This window comes from Natrix helvetica, assembly GCF_964273705.1.
Source record: "Natrix helvetica genome assembly, chromosome: 1".
NCBI lineage: Eukaryota > Metazoa > Chordata > Lepidosauria > Squamata > Natricidae > Natrix > Natrix helvetica.
The window spans coordinates 184046604-184070024 of record NC_138548.1 but is presented as its reverse complement, the minus strand read 5'-3'; the positions used below and the strand labels follow the sequence as shown (position 1 = coordinate 184070024).

Here is a 23421-nt window from a genome sequence, read left to right as displayed (position 1 = left end):
GCTCGGGCAGGGCCGCTGACGTATAGCGAGGAGCCAAGTATACAATCAGCAGACCCCACTGCCTCCCTGGGCCCCATTTCATACCCAGCGACTCACACCCGGGTATCTGAGGAACAGTGAACTCCCTCGGCTCTAGACGATCCCGTATAACTACCGCCACCCCACCACCCTTACCCAGGGCCCGAGGCTGATGGAATGCACGGAAACCCGGTGGGCACATTTCCACGAGGGGTAAACCACCCTCGTGGCCCAACCAGGTTTCCGTTATCCCTGCAAGGTCTAGCTCCCCCTCCGAGATCAACTCGTTAATGAGGGGGGCCTTGTTGGTCACAGACCTTGCATTGCAGAGCATCAGCCTAAGGCCCTGGCTCTGTAGTTCCCGACCACCTAGGCTGCGGGGGTTGGTACAAGCGACCGGGCGTAGCCAGCAGCCACGGTCTCCCAACCGACCTTGCGATCTTTTCTTGTCCTCGCATCCCCCCCTCCCCGCGACCGTTGTAATAAAACAACCCTCTACTGGAATTACTTGTTCCCTCTCCCCCCTCACCCCGCTCACTTCCTTCGTAGACTCACCTGTTCGTCTGGCGTTGGCTTCCCTCCTGGCCTGGTTATCCCCCCTCCCTTTCCTAGAACCCCCTAAAAACACAATAAAACATTTTGATAAAAAGCCCCTCAGCTTCCTTTTCTTCCACCTCTCGGGGTTCACAAACCCGTCATCAAGGCTGGACCTTGAAAGGGCCCGGGGCCAAACCTGCGAGAGAGGGGCTTCTCGCAGGTGGAGCAGGTCTAACCTCGAATAAATTGATTGAATAGCGAAAGACCCAGTAGGGTAAGGTGTTGATAAAACAAAGTTGATAGGTAATAGCCGGCAGGGCTGGGTCTCAATGAGGACCAGAGTCTTAAAGTTTAGATGTTAAGTGATGGTAAAAATGTCTGGATGGTAACTTCAGCGGAAGATGGTAAGTAGTAGATGATAGATAGATGGTAAATAATGTTTGGATGGTAATAATGTCAAGATGGTAACTCCAGAGGAAGGGGGGGGGGGAAGTGAGAGATATCCAAGTGGCGCAAATGGTAGGAAGAGGCAAAGATGGTCAATGGGAGACAGATGGTTCAAATGGTCCCAGATGAATAAAAGTTCCTTAATGGGTGGGGGGGCTTCATTATCCTAATTGTTTTAGGCTGGGTAGCTGCTCAGGCCTGTCCATAGCCCCAAATGCCTGCTCCAGCCTATCCACAGCCCCATGTCCAGCCCCAAGTCCAGATCTCCAGTGGCCTCAAGGCTCCAGGACATCCCCGGCCATTATTTCAGTGCCTCACCAGTCTTTGGTGCCTCTCCAGCGCTCCGTTGTTACTGCCTTGTTCCTCCCTGTGCCTCCGTGCCTCCGGTACTGATGGTGACCCTCCGGTGCCTCAGGTGGCTCTCTGGGGGCTCTCTGGGGGCTCTCCGATGGTGCCCATTCCTTCCCTTTTATTGTCCGGCTTTTCGGCTCTTTTTTGAATTTCCCGGCGCCTGCGCCGCCCGCGCAGCCGCACTGCGCCGTCGCCATGTTCGTAGGCTTCTTCCCAGCCGAATGCCGAATGCCGCTTACAATCTTCCGTTCCTTCCTGCCCTCCGATCTCCACCGACCACCCTGGAAGGCCAGAACTGGCCCAAAACAAGCCAGGGTGGACGGGCTATCAACTCTCGGCCCCCTCTGGTGTCACAGGGCCGGTTGCAGTCCTTTACCCGGTCGGGCGCTCCATAGTTTGCTCCGGAGCTCAGGAGGCGACCGCCATCGTTGGAAGCTCCTCCTCCCACCATTCCAGGGGCTTTATAGGAGCCTGGGGAGGGCGAAAAGAGCCTCCCCCGACCTCCCGGAGGCTCCAGGGACTGTCCGGAGGCTTCCCTGAAGCCTTCGGAGCGCTTAAAACCACCCTCCGAGCAACCCGGAAGTGACTTCCGGGTTGCTCGGAGGGTCGTTTTAAGCGCTCTGAAGGCATCAGGGAAGCCTCGGATGGTCCCTGAAGCCTTCGGAGCGCTTAAAACCACCCTCTGAGCAAACCGGAAGTGACTTCCGGGTTGCTCGGAGGGTCGTTTTAAGCGCTCCGAAGGCATCAGGGAAGCCTCGGATGGTCCCTGAAGCCTCTGGGGGGGCGGTGAGGCTCTTTTCGCCCTCCCCAGGCTCCTATAAAGCCTTTGGAGCCTGGGGAAGGCGAAAAATAGCTTTTAAAAAGGTGAAATCAGCTGGCCAGCGCGCACATGCGCGCTGGCCAGCTGACAGGGCAGCGCCTTGCGTGCCCTGACAAATGGCTCCGTGTGCCACTTGTGGCACGCGTGCCACAGGTTCGCAATCACGGCCCTAGGCTAAGAGCAGCTCTGAAAGTCACAGGATTTTTTTTAAAATGTGTGAGTTTAAATATCCTTTCTAACTCTTAATGCCTCCCCAAATAAGAAAAAAAATGCTTCCATGTTTAGGGAAATTCAGGATTTTAAAGAGATACTAGGCTTAAAATGCACATTGTATTTTTAAAACATGCCAAAATGCAAATAACGTTTTTTGAATGTTTAGCTTTGCTCATTTCCAGGGAAGGCTCTAGTACTAGTAGCTGTGAATGGAATGCTGAGAACGGGTTTGCAAACTGCTACTACAGCCAAAGGCTTTGGAAGCAGTTTTGGAGTGTCTGCAGAGGTTGCTACCAATGCAGTAATTTTTACTATGGCAGAAGAGAAATGATTAAATTCATAAAATGTTAATTATATTAAAAGTATTGGATGAATATACTTTAATTTTTTATACACAGACACATTTTGTCTCCTAGCATGCTACCCAAAAATTAGTGGGTTCCTCAGCTAAAAAAATCTTATGTGATGATCATCATTTAAGTCCTCATTTAGCAACTGCTTAGATTAGTGATGGTTCGCAGTTACCACAATGATGAAAAAGTAACTTTGTGACCAATCCTCACACTTACGACCTTCATAGTGAAATGCAGTGTTGAAACCAAACTCTCATCTGGAACTTCCCATCTATATTTCAAATAAGCTCCATTTTGACAAAACAACACTTAAATAATTGAAGTGTTACGTGTTTGTCGAAATAAAATTTGAAGAACTTCAAATGTTGTAGCCACAGAAAACAATGGGAAGATTGTTTCATTGTACAAAAAAGTCTGTTTTCTATTTTACATTTCAGATCCCAAGAATATATTCATGTTGAATAGTGTGCAGAAAATTTGACAGAAGAGGTTCTGTTGAAGTTTTCCTTCATTTTCCTCATAAGCTTTGGTTTTTCATTTACATAGGAGGAGCCTGATTGATAATCTGCTTCTGCATAGTAGACTTGCTATAAAATCTGGAGAGTTCCTACTTGTGTGGATAGTTTACTTCAGCCTATGCACAATTAGCACTCTGAACTAGGCCTAGGCATTATCAACACAGCTAGTATAGAAACGATATTATGTTGATTGCTTAATTTTTGGAAAGCAGTTAAATTCATAATTTTCATACTAGTTGAAGCTTCTGAACATTTTTTTAAAAGCATCACAAATAGCGCATTATAGTGGCTTTGATTGGATGTAAGCTAAGTGTGAATGATTGTAGAAGTGTGAACTTTTTCTAGCTATTGAATCAGCTGGTATTGATACAATCTGTGGTAGCTTCCTGTACCTTATATGTTTATGCTTGTCTTTACCAGATTTGCAAGTGAAATTGCAGGAGTTGATGATTTAGGAACCACAGGAAGAGGAAATGAGATGCAAGTTGGCACTTATATTGAAAAAATGTTTATGTCTGAATTATCAGGCAACATCATTGATATTTGTCCAGTGGGTGCCCTTACCTCCAAGCCTTATGCTTTTACTGCTCGACCCTGGGAAACAAGGCATGTATCTTTGCTGATATTTGAAAGATTCTATTACATTTTATAGCGTCTGTCTTTTATTAAATTCCAGATAAGAAGGTTAATCTTTGAACCTTGTAGCCTCTTTGAATATTGTAAAACTCCCAGTAAAAATGAGTTAATACAGAATAATTTTTTATGGAGTAGGGATTATATAGGAAGTTTTTTTTAAAAAACTGAGAAAAGCGGTTACATTGGAAGAATTTGTACAATATTAGTTCTTTGAAAACAATAAATGCTTAATGTTATGTGATGACATTAATAATATTAGTTATATTACATGAGCCCTGTTGAAAGCAAAACACTCAACACTTACTATTCCCTTAGGATGTATCCATCTCCATAGGATACAGCCCAGAAGAAAGAGGGAGAAGAAAGAAAGGAGAATTGAGACAGTAATGAAACAAAGGGCAGCCTTGTGCAAAGCTATGTCTTGAACAGTTCCCATTTCTGGCCGTTAGTTTCTAGGGAAAAACAAGGGCAGGCATGGGCAATATTGCTGATCTGTGACCACAGTTGTTGCAGACATAATAGCATATGATTAAGATCTATTATTAAAAATTGATAATTACTCAACTAGTTTGTGTGCTTTCTTTTAGGAAGACAGAGTCTATTGATGTTCTTGATGCAGTAGGAAGTAATATTGTGATAAGCACACGGACTGGAGAAGTGATGAGAATTTTGCCAAGATTACATGAAGATATCAATGAGGAATGGATCTCTGATAAAACAAGGTATATTTTATAATTCACTATCATCTCATAAAAATGTGTGTGTGTGTGTACACACATATTTATTTATTTATTTATAGTATGCGCTGGACGTTTGAATGGGGTTTATAACTATTTTTAAAATGATACTTTCTGGGGTGCATCGAAATAGTATAAAAATCTGTTTCTACAATCCTGATCATAAATATATTATTAATCAAACATAATGCATTGCTGTTCCATTGTAATTATTTGAAGTTGGTTGTGATCAACAGGGTAGTTTGTAAATGTTTAAAACAATTTTTAAGTTGGAAAAATTTTAAGGTTATCTTTTTGTGGTGCTTTATCACTGGCATTTTGACTGTGGATGAATAAAAACTGTTAGTGAAGATAACAAAATAGGAAAGATGTATTTAAGATGTATTTAAAAACAGATATTACCTATGGATGAACAAATAATTACTAAAGTTATTCACTTATTACTATACTTATTACTATTGATAAAATGTCAGAGTTTTGGCAGCGTGACTAGAATTATGAGATAAACCCAGGAGCAAAACATAGCACACAGCACACAGAGCCTTTAGACAATTAATAGTGGTTTATATATACATATATGCAGATATACACATGATAAATCTCTTGCCAGTCAGCTACGGACACAAGGAAAGAAATGAGATACACGATGAGAGAGAGAAACACCCTCTAATGGCCACCTATATATAGACACCTCTTAAAAGGGTAAATGACTTGTGTGGACCCCATCAGAGTCTTAAATGGGTTATACCAATATTGCTAAATCATCCCCATTGCATCATCTTACAGTTTACAGCTTACAACCTTACATCAGCTGGCAGCTATTAAATCCTTATTAGCTGACATAAAAGGTATTGTATATTAAATTGTTTTGATATTATATAACAAGTATAATTTTAAAATTATCACTATTTTTATTATATTTTTTGAAAAAGAGTCCCCCCCCAAATATAGATTAATACTTAATTTCTGATTTCCTCCTTTGTGCTCCAACAAATTTGCAGTACTTTTTGGCATAAAGTATAAAAATCATATTTTAAAAGTTTATTTATACTTGCTGCATATGGAAGCCATCCATTTAAACTTAAAGTTCTATTATGTCTATAGTATGAGTTTCTCCATTGCTATGTATTCTCCAAGTTTAAGTACTCAAATATTGCGGAAATTCTGATATGTCTTTTTTCCAGAGTTATGCGAACAATATTCTTGAAGCTGTAGAAATGTACCTTAATAAATTATGGTATTTTTAATGTGTTCTTGCATTGTACCTAATAAAAAATTAAAAATGTGACCTCATTTTGAATTTTATCTCTAAAGGAAAAGTATATTTTTCCAATACTTATACATCCATCATGTATCATGGTATTTCCAGCAATTATTGCTGTAGGGTTGAAATTGATGGGCTGATTATTTTTTAAATAGAGTTCCATACTTTTATCAAGCTTCATCTTATCTGTCCTTTTAAGTTTAAATCCTCGTTTGTGCTCCTGTATCATAAGTATCTATGGAGCTGATTAGCTGAGTCAGCTCCTTCCCATATTGACATTCTGCTATTCAGTGATTTCATCCATTCTGCTCACCCTGACACACAGCTTGCTCTGTGCGATATTTGGAAGAGAAAAGTTGCCTCCATCTTTTAATTCCGCTTTTTGAAGAACTTGATATGATATTGGCTCTTTGAATTTTGAATTTTATTACTTTATTTATTTATTTATTGCATTCTCAGTTAGAGTACATATATTTCTGTCATTAGTTTCTGAGCACTACTTAAGAGCAGGTTTAGTATTTCCCCCTCCTTCATCATGACCAACTGGTCATTTATTGATATTACGGAGAAATAAATGTTGTGCTGAAAAAGTTTACAAAGTTAGCAGTGGTATTGGTAGATATGTATTTCAGCTTCAGTTGCTTCTATAATCAGTTTTATCTTTGCTTTTCAGATTTGCTTATGATGGCCTGAAACGTCAGCGACTTATTGAGCCAATGATAAAAAACAAAGAAGGGCTGTTCACTTATGTATCTTGGGAAGAAGCCTTGAGCTATGTAGCAACTGCGGTAAGCATATGGACTTGACAGACTATTTAATACTACTTCTAAATTTCATACACATTTACTTATGAATGCTTATACTTTGAGGAATGCTACTTTCCACACTTCAAATCAAGGAGCTTGTTTATTTAATTTATATGACTATTTGCATGTTTTAAGTGGCATATGCAGTTTTAAAACACAAGTAAAAACCATAGTCTTCTACCATTCATAACAATTAAATGCTTTAAAACAATTTAAAAACAATGGTTACATACAGTGAAACTATTTAACAGGCTCCACACTTCCTTGGGATCCCCAAGCCCAATGGCATGTCCACGTTTTAAGGGCCTTCCAAAAGACCAGCACGGTTGGGGCCAATCTCACTATGTGTGTGTGTGTGGTGGTGGTGGGGAACTGATGTTCCAGAAGGTAGGTGCCGTGGCAGAGAAAAGGCTCTTTTTCTTGATCCCATCAAGTGAAGCTCCTGGGTCAATGGGACCAGCAACAGGCTCCTTCTGCTGAAACTAATGGGACTGATAGATGAAATTGAGGAGAGGCAGTCCCTCAAACAATCTGTCCTGATGCCATGTAGGGCTTTAAAAGCCATTTTGTATTATGTCTTGTGGTTAAAAGGGTAATATAACAGTATAGATTTTAAAAGCCTTTTTGTCTCAGATCTCAGAACCAATTTATATTTATCACTGCACAGGTGTTGCTTTGCACCTGTATGATATCTCTGTTTTATGACAATTATTTTGTTTCCCAGAGTTATCTTAGGAAAAATAACTTTTTAAAAATATTTTTTTTTTAAAAAAAAAATACAGTGGTGACCTAATGATTGTTTTATGGTATTTTATTTCCTGCTGCAGCTTCAGGGGAGTCAAGGTAATGAAGTAGCTGCAATTGCAGGAGGATTAGTGGATGCAGAAGCCCTAGTATCACTCAAAGACTTGCTGAATAGAATTAACTCTGATAATATGTGTACTGAAGAGGTTTTCCCTACTGCAGGAGCTGGGTAAGAGATTATAACTAGAGTGATCCCTGTAAAAGAAATGGTAATGGAATATGTTGAGAGAAATTGGCAAGATTAGAAATTTGGACAGTAAATGAAATTCATGTAGGTTCCTCCACTCCTTATCCTTAAAGGTTCTAAACAGTCTACATCAAGCATTAAATCCATAGTTCATAATTGGAAGCATATTATAAAAATTGAAAAACTTTTTTCTAGAAAAAGGTAAACATGCTTCTTGTTGTTTACTAGCTGATAAAATAAAGAAAAAAATAAGATTTGTACTGTGCAGATATAATAGTTCATAAGTGTTACTTTTAAGTGTTAAAGACACGAGTCCTGGTGGCACAGTGGTTAGAATGAAGTAGTGCAGGCTAATTCTGCCCACAGCCTGGTGTTTGATCCTGACAGGGCTCAAGGTTGACTCAGCCTTCCATCCTTCTGTGCTAAAATGAGGACCCACATTGTAGGGGGCAATATGCTGATATTTGCAAACATTTGTAAAACACTATGGACTATGTAGGATAGAAGTCTTATTGCTATTGCTATTCCTACTGGAGCGCTATATCACAATTATATTTATTATGATTGTTTGTGCATTCTGTTATAGAACAGACCTGCGATCTAATTACTTACTTAATACCAAGATTGCAGGAGTAGAAGAAGCAGATTTCCTACTTCTGGTTGGCACCAATCCACGCTTTGAAGCACCATTATTCAATGCAAGAATTAGAAAAAGGTTTGTTAACATGTTGTGAAATTGATTTTCTTTTCCTGGATTAGGAGGTACATTGTAAGAGGACATTCTTTTTATCATTTTTATTTTGAACATAAATATGATAATAGAATCAGAGCTGAAAATAATTATATAGGTTTCTAGTCAAACCTCCTGCTTAAGCCAATTCAAGCTCCACTAGAGCATCTAGTATGGAAGCTAATTTTGTTTGCCAGTATGTCAGTGGCTGACAAGATTTTCACATATGATGGAGATTGTATGATTCTTTTATATTATTAATACAGTTTTCCCAAACTAGTTGCCTTCTAAGATACATCTGGAAGGTGGCTACATTGGAGGCAGCTGGGCTGACAAAATATCTCTTAAGCCTGTAATACTAAGGGGGCTTATTTTTTTAAATTCAGAAGAATGCAAATAGGCACATTTTAAAGATAAAATGCTATTATATGTATAAGAATTACCTGTTGCAAAAGGAATGGACCCCTGTCTGAAGGTCCACTTGTTTCTGCATGTGCATTGAACTTAGTTTTTTCTTTTGGGAGAGGAATAATGCTAAACTATGAAATGTGCTCCCTGAGTTCCTAGACTCTCTGCTGCTTAGAAGGAATTCAGAAACTTCTGTAGATGGAGCTCAGGCAGAAAAATACAAAAATAAACTCATCCCATACAGTTTTCCTATATATTGGAAGACCTTACACATTTTTGTGCTTACTCCTCTTTCAGCTGGCTACATAATGAGCTAAAAGTGGCTCTCGTGGGCAGCCCAGTTGATTTGACCTACACTTATGAGCATCTGGGAGATTCTCCACAGATACTATTAGACATTGCTTCTGAGAAGCATCCATTCAGCAAGGTAATTTAAATATTAAACTCTGGTTTTCTCTCTAACTTTTCTTACAAAATTACAGTGTTACAATTTCTTAACTATGGAATGCTTTTTCACTGGTGTTTTATTATTTATAAAAGGTCCTGAACCAGGCAAAAAAGCCAATAATTGTGGTGGGGAGTGCAGCACTGCAACGTGATGATGGAGCAGCCATTCTTTCAGCCATTTCGAATATTGCACAGAATATTAGGACAAAAAATGGAGTAGATATTGACTGGAAAATTATGAACATTCTTCATAGGTTTGTCCAAGCTCATTTTCTAGTTTGATTTCTATCTCTTATACTAGAATCATAAAAATTTCTACCATAAAGTTGTTTGTTTATATACAATTGTTTTTATACTGCTTACCCAAGTGGTTTACAACTCTAAAACAATAAAAATTGCAATAAAAGGAGTTGCAATTAAAAAACAATCGTTTATATGGCCAAGCTCCCCATTAAAATATTGATAAGCTCCTATCGTGCTTTCTTCTTTGAAAGCTCTGTGAAAAGGCATGATTGCAACTACTTTCCTAAAAGATAATAGGACAGTGGCAGGAGATTGTGACCAAGCTCATCCTGGATATGTTATCAAAGGTAACAGAGACCCTTCAGCCTGGAAGCAAACCAGAAACCAATGCAGTTCCTATAATATTAATCTCACTATGATGTATTTCCAGATTTGCAAGATTTTGTAAAGAGAACCTTTCAATAAAGGTAAAACTGGTATTTCTGGGGCTGCTTCTTCTCTGGACAAAAAGGCTGACAACTGCCCTGGAGCCAAATGGCTTCTAAACAAACAATACAGTTTTGTAGGGTTCATTTTGAGCCTATTCTGTTACAGCTTTTCTCTTGAGTCGCTAGGCACTGGGTCAGGACTTCCTTGTTAACTACAGCCATCTGGCTGAATTATAAAATAGAATTTAAAAAAAGAACAGATTATTAAAATTACTGATTTCCCACTGGTTTGAATAAATTACAGTAAATTGATATTTAGAAATGGGCTTAGCTCAAATGTCTAATATTACACTTTGAATATATTTAGAATGACCTGAACATTTTTTTTAGAACTGAAGATGATTGAACTCTATATGTAAGGATTTTTTTCTATTAAAACTTTCTCTCCCTACATTTCTAAATTACATGTTTGACATACATTTTAATGTATTAAACTCCGGAGTCTAGAAAGTAGATCATGTAATTAGAATAAGCTTTGTCTTTGAGGCTTTTAGGATATTTCATGGCTATGGATCTGAACAAGTAATCTATACCTTTCAAAATTTTTGAGATACAAAAATCTACATACTTAGTGGAAGGGATAATAGTTAAAAGTTTCCATTAAATCATTTTGCTGGGTCCTTTTCCAAAATGCATTTTACCACAGATAGTAAAACAAACCAGATACAGAAAGCTTTATTCTTTTCAGTAAGACATGGTTCTGCAAAATAAGAAATTGTTCAAAAATATGCACACCTTATGGTCAAATGTTAAGGGGTTTAAGGTTTATCAAAGGGTTTAGGGACATGACTTCGCAACTAACAAAAAAAAGTCTGAGAATGTTGGCTGAAACAATCATCTCTTCCTCTACAGAGTGGCAAGCCAAGTAGCTGCTCTTGACCTAGGTTACAAACCAGGAGTAGATGATATCAGGAAGAACCCTCCTAAAGTGCTGTATCTCTTAGGGGCTGATGCAGGTTGTATTACCCGACAAGATTTGCCTAAGAATTGCCTTATCATTTATCAGGGTAAGTAACATCACTGCAGTACTTTACTTTGCATTTGACTTGGCAATAAGTCTGTGTCTGATGTGCATTCCTAAATTATGGATGATAGATACTTATAAATTATTGTTTTGAATGAAACACAATTTATATTTCAAAAGTTCTGTTTTGAAAACTTGTTTCAGTGGCATAGTTTTGACGGTTCTGTTACAAATATGATAATTAGTTTTTGATTGATAATTCTGTGTATTTTAAAAAGAACTTGAATTTTTTAAAAAAGAAAACAATTATACTAGTACAGCAGTAGAGACCAGTCATGTCACTTCTGTTTTTGGTTTAAAATTGCTGGGTAAGAAAAAGACATCTGCTTAAGGCTATGAGCCCGGCAGGTAAATTGCTGCTGCTTTTGATTTTGTTTATACCTTGTTTTGTTTAATACCTTGCTATGGGACTTTATAACTCCTGTAAAGTAATAGCTAGGAAAGATGCATCTTTATTATGGTAAGTTTCCAGACAGATAATACAAAGTTTATGTATGCACTACTGCTATGTAAAGAGATACTGCTGAAGTTGAGTAAATGTGTAACATAAAGACCACTAATAAAATATTGATGTGGTTGGCTTGTTAGGCTTTGATGGGATATTGAGCTTCAGTGTGAAATGCAAAGATTCTATGTTAATATGGACTAATTTGTTGAGATTTGCTATTTATGTGACTACTTTTGCCTGAATTCTTTGTTGAGGAGAAAACATTTTTGATAAGAGACACTAAGCAGATTTTTCACTACTGTAGATACCTTATTGTTTATACGTATTTTATTCTGATTTTAAATATTTTCAAAGCTGTTTTTAAAGACATTCATTCAACCAATTTTTTGTGGGGTAGTCTGGGTAGTAAGTGATACTATCTACTCTCATGGCGCTAATATGAAAAATAGGAGTGGCAGGTGGTCCTGAGTTCCTTCTGTTTACTATGGTCAGAATATTTGTGCTGTTTAAATGTTCTGTTGGAATCAATCCAGTTCAAAACATCCCAATGAAAGCAGGGCTGTTTTTTTCTGAGATCAAAACAAAACATATCTATTGCTTCATACACACCTCTGAAATTTTGTTCTGAACTAATAAAGTTTAAGCCAAGTAGCTGCTAATGGTAAACTAAATTATCACTGAAAGTAATCCGCTTTTATTATTATAGTAATTTTATTAAATGTTAGAATTAAAAAGAAAACTAATAATACTTAAAATAAAAGGAAAAAATAGTGCAGAAAAGATAGAAGAAAAAATATACAGTAAAAGAAACATATCAGGAAATGATTTTCCCCTTATCACAACTATACACAATTTTAATAACATCACCTTTTAAAAATCAATAAATGATACATTCCCATATCCTATGTTTTATTTATAAACAATCTTTGAAACCTCTTCAGTCCTGATCAGCAAAAGCTCATGAAAGATTACCAGAGATAACACATCTATTTTAACCTTGATTAAATAAACCAATTTTATATACTTTCTTTTTACTTTTAATAATCTTGATTTTAGTGCCATCAAACAATGTCATAGGACTTGGGTTATTTACCTATTTTTTTTCCTTCGTCCCTTCTCACAAAATTCTTCAAAAATTTAACAAACCTTTTTGTAAATCAAATATAGGAATTATCTAACTTACTCTCTTGGTTTATTATTTGTAAACCAATTACAACTTGGTTTTGTAATTGATTTCTAATTATTAAGACATCAGCTAGTTTCTTTGTATCTCCAATGTAGCATCTTTTTCATACTATTCTTGTAACCTGTCATTTTTAAATCCACTTACAATCATCCTCAATCTTGTCAGGTAAAACTTGTTCCTCTTTCACAAGATTTTTGAAACACAATAAAGCAAACACTCTTAAAATTAACTTCCAGGTCCATTTTTTAAAAGATCCTTCAATACGTTCAATGTTAAAATATTTTGATTTATTTTCTATTAAATCAAGTCAAATCAAATTAGTAAATCAAGTGCTCTTCCCTTTAATTGTAATCTTTAGCTCCTTCTGGCATGCACAATTATGTCCAGCATAAATGTGCATTGCAATTGCAAATTTTGTTAATTGTGTGATATATGGAAGAATGAATTCACTATCTAAAGTGAACAGGCATTTTTTCCTCCTAGGACCCATAGTTTTGTTGCTACCTGGAAAGTAGTGTTAAACAGCCCTTCCCTCCCTTTAATTGTAGAGGTTTTTTTTAAATTAAAAAAAGAACTAAAAGGAAGCATAGTCTCTAGTTGGGACTGCCCAACTAGAATCTGCAAACCTAAGCAAGTCTACAAACCAAATCAAGTCCACTAATTATATACTTTTATATTTTGATGTTTTATTGTACACCACCCAGAATCCCACTTTGAGGGAGATGGGTGGTTCAGAAATTTGAAACATAAATAAAAACATACTAAAATTAATTGTAATTACAAACTAAAAGACCCATACAATATAATGTCAATAAATCATGTAGATCTAATCTATAAGTGTGCATTTTATAGCCTATAGCATATATAATCTGGGGAACAGATGTGTTAATCTGTGGTGAGGAAATAACTGCAGTCTGGTAGCACGTTTTTGGCTTACAAATTTATTGAACGGCATCTGTCTCACATATAATCTACATAGCCAATCTGTACTTCCTTTTCTACTTCCTCACTCCAACTTAAATCCTATATCAGTGTAGCCATTCTAATGCATCTGATGAAGTGAGCTGAAGCTCCCAAAAGCTTAAGCCTTAATAAAATTGGTTACTTGAAAAGCTGCTATCCAAAGCATGTCTGGATAAATAGTAGTATACTGTATAGCATGAATTTAGAATAAATGGATCTGTTGGAAATCTGTGAAACTGGAGATTTGTTGCATGAATTATTTGATTTCATTTTATGTGGACGCATAATGTACATTTAATATTAAGTCAGAATTAAATATTAAAGACTTCTATTTCAAAAGCGGTGTCTTGAAAAGAACCACTCAAACTTTGCAATACAGTGGAATCTTGGGTCCCGAGCCGCCCAGACGGTGAACAATTCGGGTGCCGACCGAAAAATCTGCTAAATGTTTCACTCATGTCACGAACACATCCTTGGGTGCCGAATAAACACAGCAACAGTGATTTTCCCTGCCACAGTGATTTCCCCTTCCGCACTATTTTATGTGTGTGCACATGCGCAGTTTGTCTTGCTTCTGGTCATGACCAAATCGGCTGCTGACCAAAGTCCTGAAAGAGATTACAGTTAGCACCCGAGGTCCCACTGTACTTATATTAACAGAATGGTTATTGCTAAAGAAATAAGTGAGTTTAAAAATTACAAAGCCCAATATAAAGTTCAGTGAGAAATTAAAAGTAATCCCACTGCTGCTGCAATCTTTTTCAGGTCACCATGGTGATATTGGAGCTTCTATGGCTGATGTAATTCTTCCAGGAGCAGCTTATACAGAAAAGACTGCAACCTATGTAAATACCGAAGGAAGAGCTCAACAAACCAGAGTAGCAGTGACACCACCTGGCATGGCAAGAGAGGACTGGAAAATTATTAGGGCACTCTCTGAGGTACTGTAAATGCCCTAATCACTGAATATTTCCCAAGAGATTGAATTAACACTTGAGAAAATGAGCTGGTTATATTTAGGAGTTGAAATCATGAACTTTCTAATTTAGCCAATCTTTGAAAAGTAATTGATCCCAAAATGCACAGAAAGATCATAGTAAAATATAAACTATATTTCTGTAGTAACTGCATTTTCTGGAATTGAGAGATTTGAATGTGAAAATTATTGATTTGTATTTAAAAGTGTGGGGAGATTGGACAACTGAATGTACATTTTGACATAGGATTCCATAGAAAAAGCTGGGTATAGTCTAGTGATGTGATGGCTAGTGTTAGTGATGGCTAACCTTTTTGTACTCACATGCCAAAAGTGTGCACAGCAGCACATGCGCGTGTGCCCATACCCATAATACAATGCGCACATTGTACGCACCCCCTCCCACCCATCCTGCTCCCCACACCCATTTTGGGCCCAGCACGCCCCCCTGAAGCCTCCTGGGACCCCCCTCCCCGCACATGCCTACACTGTTACAGGAGTTATGTCAACCTTGTCATGCAGCTTTAGTCTTCTCTAGCATTCTCCATTGTTCAGTGATGCATTTCCTGCCTCTCTAGAATTTACCTCTATCTGCTCCTGTGAGGCACTTCCTATTCCTGTTGGATGTATATCAATAACTTATATAGTTTTGCAGAGATCCGAAAATCAGCTGGCCAGCGGCACATGCTTGATGCAGCTCAGCTGGGGCTCATGTGCCAGCTGAGAGGCCTCTGTGTGCCACCTCTGGCATGCGTGCCTTAGGTTCACCATCACGGGTTCTATGTGTTTTGTTTCACTGTATTGAGTTACAATTGTTTCGTGCTGAAAGGGTACTATTATATTCTTAGGCCAAATATTCTAAAAAATATTTTTGTGACACTACCAATAGCAAAGATAGCAAGTTTGCTTTTTTATATCTCTTGTGTGCCATTCATAAATATATCATGCTACCTTGTAAGTTGCAAAATACAGCAATCTTAAATTGTTAATCCACATGGGACGGCTACAACTGCAACTTCTGAAATTATAGTGCATTCAGAAAATATTCAGACCTCCTTCACTTTTGTCAATTTTGTTATGCTACAGCCTGATTCTACAATTGTTGAAATTCATTTTTTTCATTAATCTACACTCAGTACCCCATAATAACAAAGTAAAAACAAGTTTAGAAATGTCTTTAAATTTATTAAAAAGAAAAACCTGAAATATCACATTGGCATAAGTATTCAGACCCTTTGCAATAACACTTGAAATTTAACTCAGGTGCCACCCATTTCTCTTGATCGTTACTGACCTGTTTCTACATCTTGATTGGAATTGACCTGTGGTAAATTAAATTGATTGGACATGATTTGGAAAGGCACACACTTCTCTACAGAAGGCCTCATAGCTGACAATGCATACTATAGCAGAGCAAAAGCCATGACGTCAAAGGAACTGCCTGCAGAGCTCAGAGACAGGATTATCACAAGGCACAGATCTGGGGAAAGCTACAATAAAATTTATGCTGCACTGAAGATTCCTCAGAGCACAGTGGCCTTCACAATTCTCAAATGGAAGAAGTTTGGCACAATGAGGACTCTTCCAAGAGCTTGTTGCCCGATCAAACTGAACAATCGGGGAGAAGGGCCTTAGTAAGAGAGGTGACCAAGAGATCTTGTGTGGAGATGGACAGAGTTCCAGAAGTACAACCATCACTGCACTCCTCCACTCATCTGGGCTTTATGGTAGAGTAGGTAGACAGGAGACTCTCCTCAGTGCAAAACATATGAGAGCCCACTTGGAGTTTGCAAAGAAGCTTCTAAAGGACTACCAGACTGTGAGGTAGATGATCTGGTCTGATGAAACCAAGATTGAACTGTCTGGTCTCAATTCTAAATGTTATGTCTGGAGGAAACCAGGCACCCCTCATCACCTGCCCAATATTATCCCAAAAGTGAAGGATGGTGGTTGGAAGCTTAATGCTGTGGAGGTGTTTTTCAGCAGCAGGGACTGGGAGACTGATCAGGATTGAGGAAAACTGAATGGAGCAAAGTACAGGGATATCCTCAATGAAAACTTGTTCTACAGCGCTCAGTACCTCAGGCTGGGCTGAAGATTCACTTTTCAACTTGACAATGATCCTAAGCACACAGGCAAGACAACACAGGAGTGGCTTAGGGACAAGTCTGTGAATGTCCTAGAGTGGCTAGCCAGAGTCCTGACTTGAAAACTATTAAATATCTCTGGAGGGACCTGAAAATGGCTGTCCACTGACAGCTGCCATCCAACCTGACTGAGGTGGAGAGAATTTGCAAGGAAGAATGGCAGAAAATCTTCCAATCCAGGTTGCAAAGTTTGTTGCATCATACCCAAAAAAACCCGAGGCTGTAATTGCTGCCAAAGGTGTTTCAACAAAGTACTGAGTGAAGGGTCTGAATACTTATGCCATGATATTTCAGTTTTTTCTTTTTAATAAATTTATAGACATTTCTAATATTCTGTTTTCACTTAGTCATTATGGGGTACTGAGTGTAGATTAATGAGAAAAATAAATTTTAACAACTGTAGAATAAAGCTGCAGCTTAACAAAAATGAAGGGGGTATGAATACTTTCTGAATGCATTGTATATAATTTTGGGGATGTGTGGTGCAAATATGGATATTAACAAAAAGAAATATATCCATACTGGATCTTGAATTTCTTTCTCTCTCTCTCTTCATCTTTTAGCTGACTGGTGTGACTCTCCCTTATGACAATCTTGACCAAGTGAGGAGGAGATTAGAAGAAGTGTCTCCTAATTTGGTTCGATACGATGATGTGGAAGAAGCCAACTATTTTATTCAAGCAAATGAATTGTCCAAGTTATGTTCCATTACAACATTTGGACATAAAAACTTAAAAGATAGTTACTTTTCATACAAACTATTATTATAAAAATTATCGTTGATCTTTCTGCCTTAAACTTGTATAAAATAATGACCCACTATTATACACTAATGTTAAGTTTGGGTGGTTTGCAATATATTACGTAAATACTCTTTCCATCACTTTCTCCTGGATTTTCCTTACAGCTGTTTTTAAAAAGCGTGTTTTTTCTTTTGTCTATCTTATGAAACATTCCAGTATGTAATGAATTCTTTGGGTGTTTTTGTGTGATCCAACATACAGATACCTATTATGTGAAATTTGCTAATATTTGCCATTCTTTGTTTATAGGTAGTGGATCAGAAACTACTTGCTGATCCTCTTGTTCCTCCTCAGCTTACAGTGAAAGACTTTTATATGACAGGTAACAATAGTCTTCATGCATGCAGAATTCCTTGTATAATTAAGTAGCTAACAAAATGTGCTTTGTTTATACTTAAAATATTTGACTACTAAAAACATTAGTTGTTCATTGATCACTAAGTTAATACATTTTATTAAGCCACAATTTGTCAATAATATCAGACATACTAAGTCATATAGCATGGTTTATAAGCTTTGGTGGCTGAATTTTACAGAGCGTACTAATTCAAAACCAAATTATTTCAGTTAATGCATAATCTATCCACCAAGTCAAACTTTTAGAATGATAACACAGATGTTTATTTAACTTTGCAGATCCAATAAGTAGAGCTTCGCAGACAATGGCTAAATGTGTGAAAGCAGTTACACAGGGCGCCAAAGCAATTGAAGAACCCTCCATCTGCTAAATAATGAAATCCAGAGTCCACCAGAAACTGTTATGATCGACTAATATTTTTAAATAAGCAACTGTTTTGTGGTCTCTTTTTGTTCCTCTTTATGGAAATAAGTGAAAGTTATTACAACCAATTCTCTAGCATGCATTGAATAATTATGTTCAGCACCATTTATCATACATAAGACATTATGTACACTGAACATGCATAAGTTGGATGTAGAATTAAAAGTATTATTTAACCAAGATTATTAAAAAGCAGTGTGACTCTTCAGTAACCAACATATATATTTTTTTAAATTCCCAAGTAGATAGCAAATTTTCAACAGTGAAATTCAAGATAGCCATCTTCTTGCATTTCGGTGTATTCTTAATTTTAGTTAAATTATTAGCTTGAGACAGTGTGTCACTCAACATACTTGAGATTATTTCATAATTACATATAACATTTATTCAAATAAATAAATTTTGTCTAAAGCCTGTTGATTTTAGGGGAGGTGCTTCAAGTTACTTTCAACTAGCCTAGACTAATCCTTGCATTATTCTTGGCATCAATTTTAAAAGTACTTTACCACTGCCTCCTTCCTAGGGCCGAGAGAGTGTGACTGTTCCAAGATCATCAGCTGGCTTTGTGCTTAAGGCAAGACTAGAACTCAGTCTTCTGGTTTCTAGCCTGATGCCTTCATCAATACAATAAACTAGCGCTCTCATTTGAATGGATTCACCTTGAATTCTAAATGCATAAAATAGTGATATAATTACTGTAGTTCGATTCTTCCAGAAATCCAAACCAGAATGGTATGATTATGTAATATATGGATTTTGAAACAAAAAATTCTCCAGTGCTTAAAAGTTAGTATCTGCCTGCAATTTCTGAAAGCAACCACCTCTTTTTCCAGGAGAACATTTCTGTCCTCTTCCTTTGCTTTATGCTCCCAGGAGAAGATGAGTTTGGTTTAAGAAACTGCAGACATGTGTGTTCCTGAGAGCTCTGAATAATCTCCATGCTCAAAATCCTGCAGCAGTAGTATAAATAGTTCTTAAAACAAATATAAGAACATGCAACAACAAAAAACCCTATCTGTCCAAATATTCCTACCCAATTTTCACAGATATGACATTTTTTAAATCATTAGTTATTCTGAAGTAATTTATAATAGACAAAAATAACTTGCATAGAATAGCCTCTTATCAAATACAATCAGAAGTGGTACCTTAAATATTATTTTATATTTAAGAAACGTTTATAAATCTACCAGACGTTCTGTTGCTTTGTAAATTTTAATTTAACCAATGCTCTTTATGCTATCCAAAGAGAAAAGGTTACAATCAATAGAACTGATTTCTGAAATCTTATTTCAGATTTTGGAAGACTTTCATTTCCCCGAAGCTGTTGGGAAGGAGATTAAAACTGTCTCACTGATAACCTTGTTTAGAATACATTAATAGAATATTATTTTGTTACTCCATCACTGTTACCCAATTAACCCAATCCCTGGTGTTTAACCTTGGATTAAGTTTATTCAATAAACTACAGCATAGCTAACTTTCTATACCAGTACAAGCTTTCTGCTATGAACTCTTGATTACATTCATCATTCTTGTGATCTAAAAAAATACAAAAGGGCTTAGACTGAAATCAATAACTTGTGTTCAACTAGTCCCAGGAAAACCCTATTTCAGATCTGCATTTGTTTGTACAGCTCTGGGAGATTTGTCCTTTATTTAGAGGGTTTAAAAACTTCACCGAATTTTGAAAAAGATTTCCAAAGCAGGAAACAATCAAAAGCAGTGTATACTATAAAGGCTCGAACCAATAATTAATATCTAAGAATAATATAAAGCTTTTAAACTAAGATAGGGGATACTAACAAACCAGTTTGCAGTTCACAGTAGTACCAGAATAACTGATCATCAGCGTGGACAAGTGCCAAAAGCTTTCAAATCTTGGTGCCAACCATATTTTAGGGATGTATGCATTTTGATCTTTAAAGTTGTCACATATTAATTGTTGGCAGATAACAGTATCCATCAAGTCTCTCTGAGTTGCCTTGAACTGTGAGATGGGCAGCAAATACATTTGATAAGAATAAAAATGCCAAATCTGGTCTGAATATCTGGCTGACTGTGATGAACCAATAATAATGATAATCTTCAAGAATTATATTTCACTAATGAGTGGGGTATTTAACAGATATACATTCTATAAGATACTCAATATTGCCAGCAGAGGAGACTTTGAAAGTCTTTACAAGTAGTACCATGATCTGTAATAAAGTGATAACCAATGTATCTTCAGGACAGATATCACATGTTAGACTATTCTCTTCATTGCAGCATAAAGTCTGAATTAAGCTTGATTATCATTGACTTCATGGATACATCTGTATAGTTTTCTTGGAAACAAACAAAAAATATTTCCCAGGATGCTTTATTCAGCTTTCTAGTTTAGTGCATAGCACTGGAGTTTCCTGGTAGTCTCTCACCAAAGCATTAACTAGATTTTCAAGATAGTCAAGTTTTGCTAGGTGCTCAAACGAACATAGCTGCAGTTTTTTGCAATAACTTCAACTGACAAGCCAACATCAGTTTTAGCCATACATACAATGCATTGCAATAGTAAGGTTGTGATTATGTTTTCCATGCCAGATACCACTTGTACATGCAATGTTTCGGCAAGATCTCACCTGCCATCTTCGGGCTTGGGCTTAAAATGGGAATGGAGCTGCCGTCTTTCTGTAAATCTTGGTGGGAGGGGATGGGGTGCTGGCTTTGTTTCAGTAAGTAAATACAAAACAACAATGCACACACAGCCAGCACCAATCAGCACCAATCTACCAATCATGATACAACCACACAACCAATCATTCCACTTACTGAAACAAAGCCAGCACCCCATCCCCTCCCACCAAGATTTACAGAAAGACGGCAGGTCCGTTCCCATTTTAAGCCCAAGCCCGAAGATGGCAGGTGAGATCTTGCCGAAACGTTGCAAAGACAATCTCAATCCTACACGGGAAAAGACCCGAATACAACAAAACCAGCATATATATAATCTTGAATGCCTTATATTTTAGAGTGGGATAATTAAATGAAGGGGACATATATGTTGCCTTCAACTCCTATAGCAAAGAACAGATAATAGTGTTATAGGTATGGAGAGACCCCTAAAATAATCCCTGATCAGGCTATATGATGCTAAATATCTCTAAAATAATCCTGATTTCAAGACTACAGTAAAAGACCACCTAACTTGGCACCGACAAATCATAAATCAATAGATTGTAGAGATAAACCACATTTACACACAATTGAAAAGAAACAATAAAAAAACTAAGAAGGAAACAGACCAGAACACATTCTCTCCAATAGCCAACACCCTGAAAAGGAGGGATTAACCCAGAGCAAGCAAAAAACAATATCCTAAATGAAGGAACTACGAAAGAGAGAACCACATCCCTACCAACACTAATAGGGCAAGTTACTGTATATACAACAAACCCCACACTCACTAATATGTTACCTAGTTGGTTAATGAAATATCTACAATCAAACAACCAAATTCAGAGAGAACCAAGGACTTCTTAGAAGAGTTAAGGTGAAATGGTAAGTAAGGAGGGATAGAAATCTCAACTTCACCTTCCAGCTATATTCCACATTTCTTCCAAAGGTTTGCACTATTATAGTTCCAAACTGCTGGTATATGTTCACCTTTCTACTGCAGCACTAACTTAGTATGTGCCTGCTGTTTGCTATTCATCTTTACAGCTAGTCCTTGATCTACTGCCATAATGCCCATTATGGTTATAAGTTGTGATGGTTCTAAAGGGGTCACCATGTCACTGGGCCCATTTTTATGATTTTTATGTAGTGGTCATTAAGTAAATCCATTATTTCCTAAAGGCCATTTTTTGCTGAAAGCCATTAGCAAATACCAGTTTTCAGCAAAAACATTGTAAACTGGTCACATGAGCCCAGGATGTTTCAAACAGCTGTAAATGCAGGCTGATTGCTGAATGCCCAAAATACAGCCACGTGACAGATTTATCCTCCTCAGTTGAATCCCGGAACAAAATTTTAAATGTCTTAAGTTGACTTTCCCTAAGGTTGTGCTTGAACATTAAGCCATGATTTAATCCCAACTGGCTGTATCTCCATAATTCACACACCATAAATCATATTGCTAGAACAAGCCAAACCCAATGAAATACAGGTAGTACTCGACTTATCATTTAGTGACCATTTGAAGTTACAACAGCACTGAAAAAGTGACTTATGATCACATTTCACACTTACAACCCTTGTGGCTCTCAATAGTCACATGTTCACAATTCAGACGCTTGGCAACTGCTTCATGTTTATGACGTTAACAATAGCTGCAGTGCCCTGATGTGATCATCTTCTGCAACCTTCTGACAAGCAAAGTCAATGGGGAAGCCAGTTTCATTTAACAACCATTTTACTAGCTTAACAACTGCAGTGATTCACTTAAACATGTCAAGAAAGGTGGCAAAATGGAGCAAAATTCACTTAACAAATGTATAACTTAGCAACAGAAATTTTGGGCTCAATTATGGTAATAAATTGAAGATTACCTGTAATATAGGTTCACGCAGGGTGAACAATCTGATTTAGTTGTATGTTAAATAGATATTGACCTAATATGGTAATTCATTGTACAGATAGTCCTCAACCCAAGCAAAGTCAATGGGGAACTGGGTTACTAACTTAACAATTGCAATGATTCACTTACCTACTTTTCTGCCAAGAAAATTTGTAGAATGGAGTAAAACTCACTTAAATGTCTCATTTAGCAACATAAATTTTGGGATCAATTGTGATTTGTTGGGGACTACCTGCATTGATTGGTTTGAATGTTCCTTCTCAAAATCTACTAGTGGAAAATACAAAAGTTCCTTCTGAATCAAGAATCTACTCAAAATCTTGAACTAAAATAATGTAATACTGATGGCATTTGGAATCAAACCAAACAGGACTGCCTACTTGATTTTGAAAATAATTGCAATTATTGCAAAAAAAAAAAAAAAAAGGAGAGGAGCTGGTTAACGAGATAGAAAAGAATGAAAAGTTTCTTCACCAACCAATATTCAGCCTTTCACAATGCACACTTTGTAAATTAGATAATTTATGT

General features: G+C 37.2%; 1 protein-coding gene across 4 annotated transcripts in view; it reads left to right on the top strand.

Moving 5' to 3' along the window:
- NDUFS1 (NADH:ubiquinone oxidoreductase core subunit S1) overlaps nucleotides 1–18527 on the top strand; it is a 36170-nt gene extending 17643 nt beyond the window's left edge. For 3 of the 4 annotated variants that reach the window (XM_081938867.1, XM_081938865.1, XM_081938868.1), the window contains exons 8-19: nucleotides 3678–3863; nucleotides 4481–4615; nucleotides 6568–6682; nucleotides 7528–7673; nucleotides 8278–8406; nucleotides 9127–9256; nucleotides 9370–9530; nucleotides 10860–11014; nucleotides 14394–14569; nucleotides 17315–17449; nucleotides 17804–17876; nucleotides 18191–18527. In XM_081938867.1, the coding sequence (XP_081794993.1) occupies nucleotides 3678–3863; nucleotides 4481–4615; nucleotides 6568–6682; nucleotides 7528–7673; nucleotides 8278–8406; nucleotides 9127–9256; nucleotides 9370–9530; nucleotides 10860–11014; nucleotides 14394–14569; nucleotides 17315–17449; nucleotides 17804–17876; nucleotides 18191–18282 (1633 nt within the window). In that variant the 3' untranslated portion in view covers nucleotides 18283–18527. Of the gene's footprint in view, nucleotides 1–3677; nucleotides 3868–4480; nucleotides 4616–6567; nucleotides 6683–7527; nucleotides 7674–8277; nucleotides 8407–9126; nucleotides 9257–9369; nucleotides 9531–10859; nucleotides 11015–14393; nucleotides 14570–17314; nucleotides 17454–17803; nucleotides 17877–18190 lie in introns of all 4 variants that reach the window. The other variant, XM_081938866.1, reaches the window with a different exon arrangement.
- Nucleotides 18528–23421: the final 4894 nt, after the last annotated feature.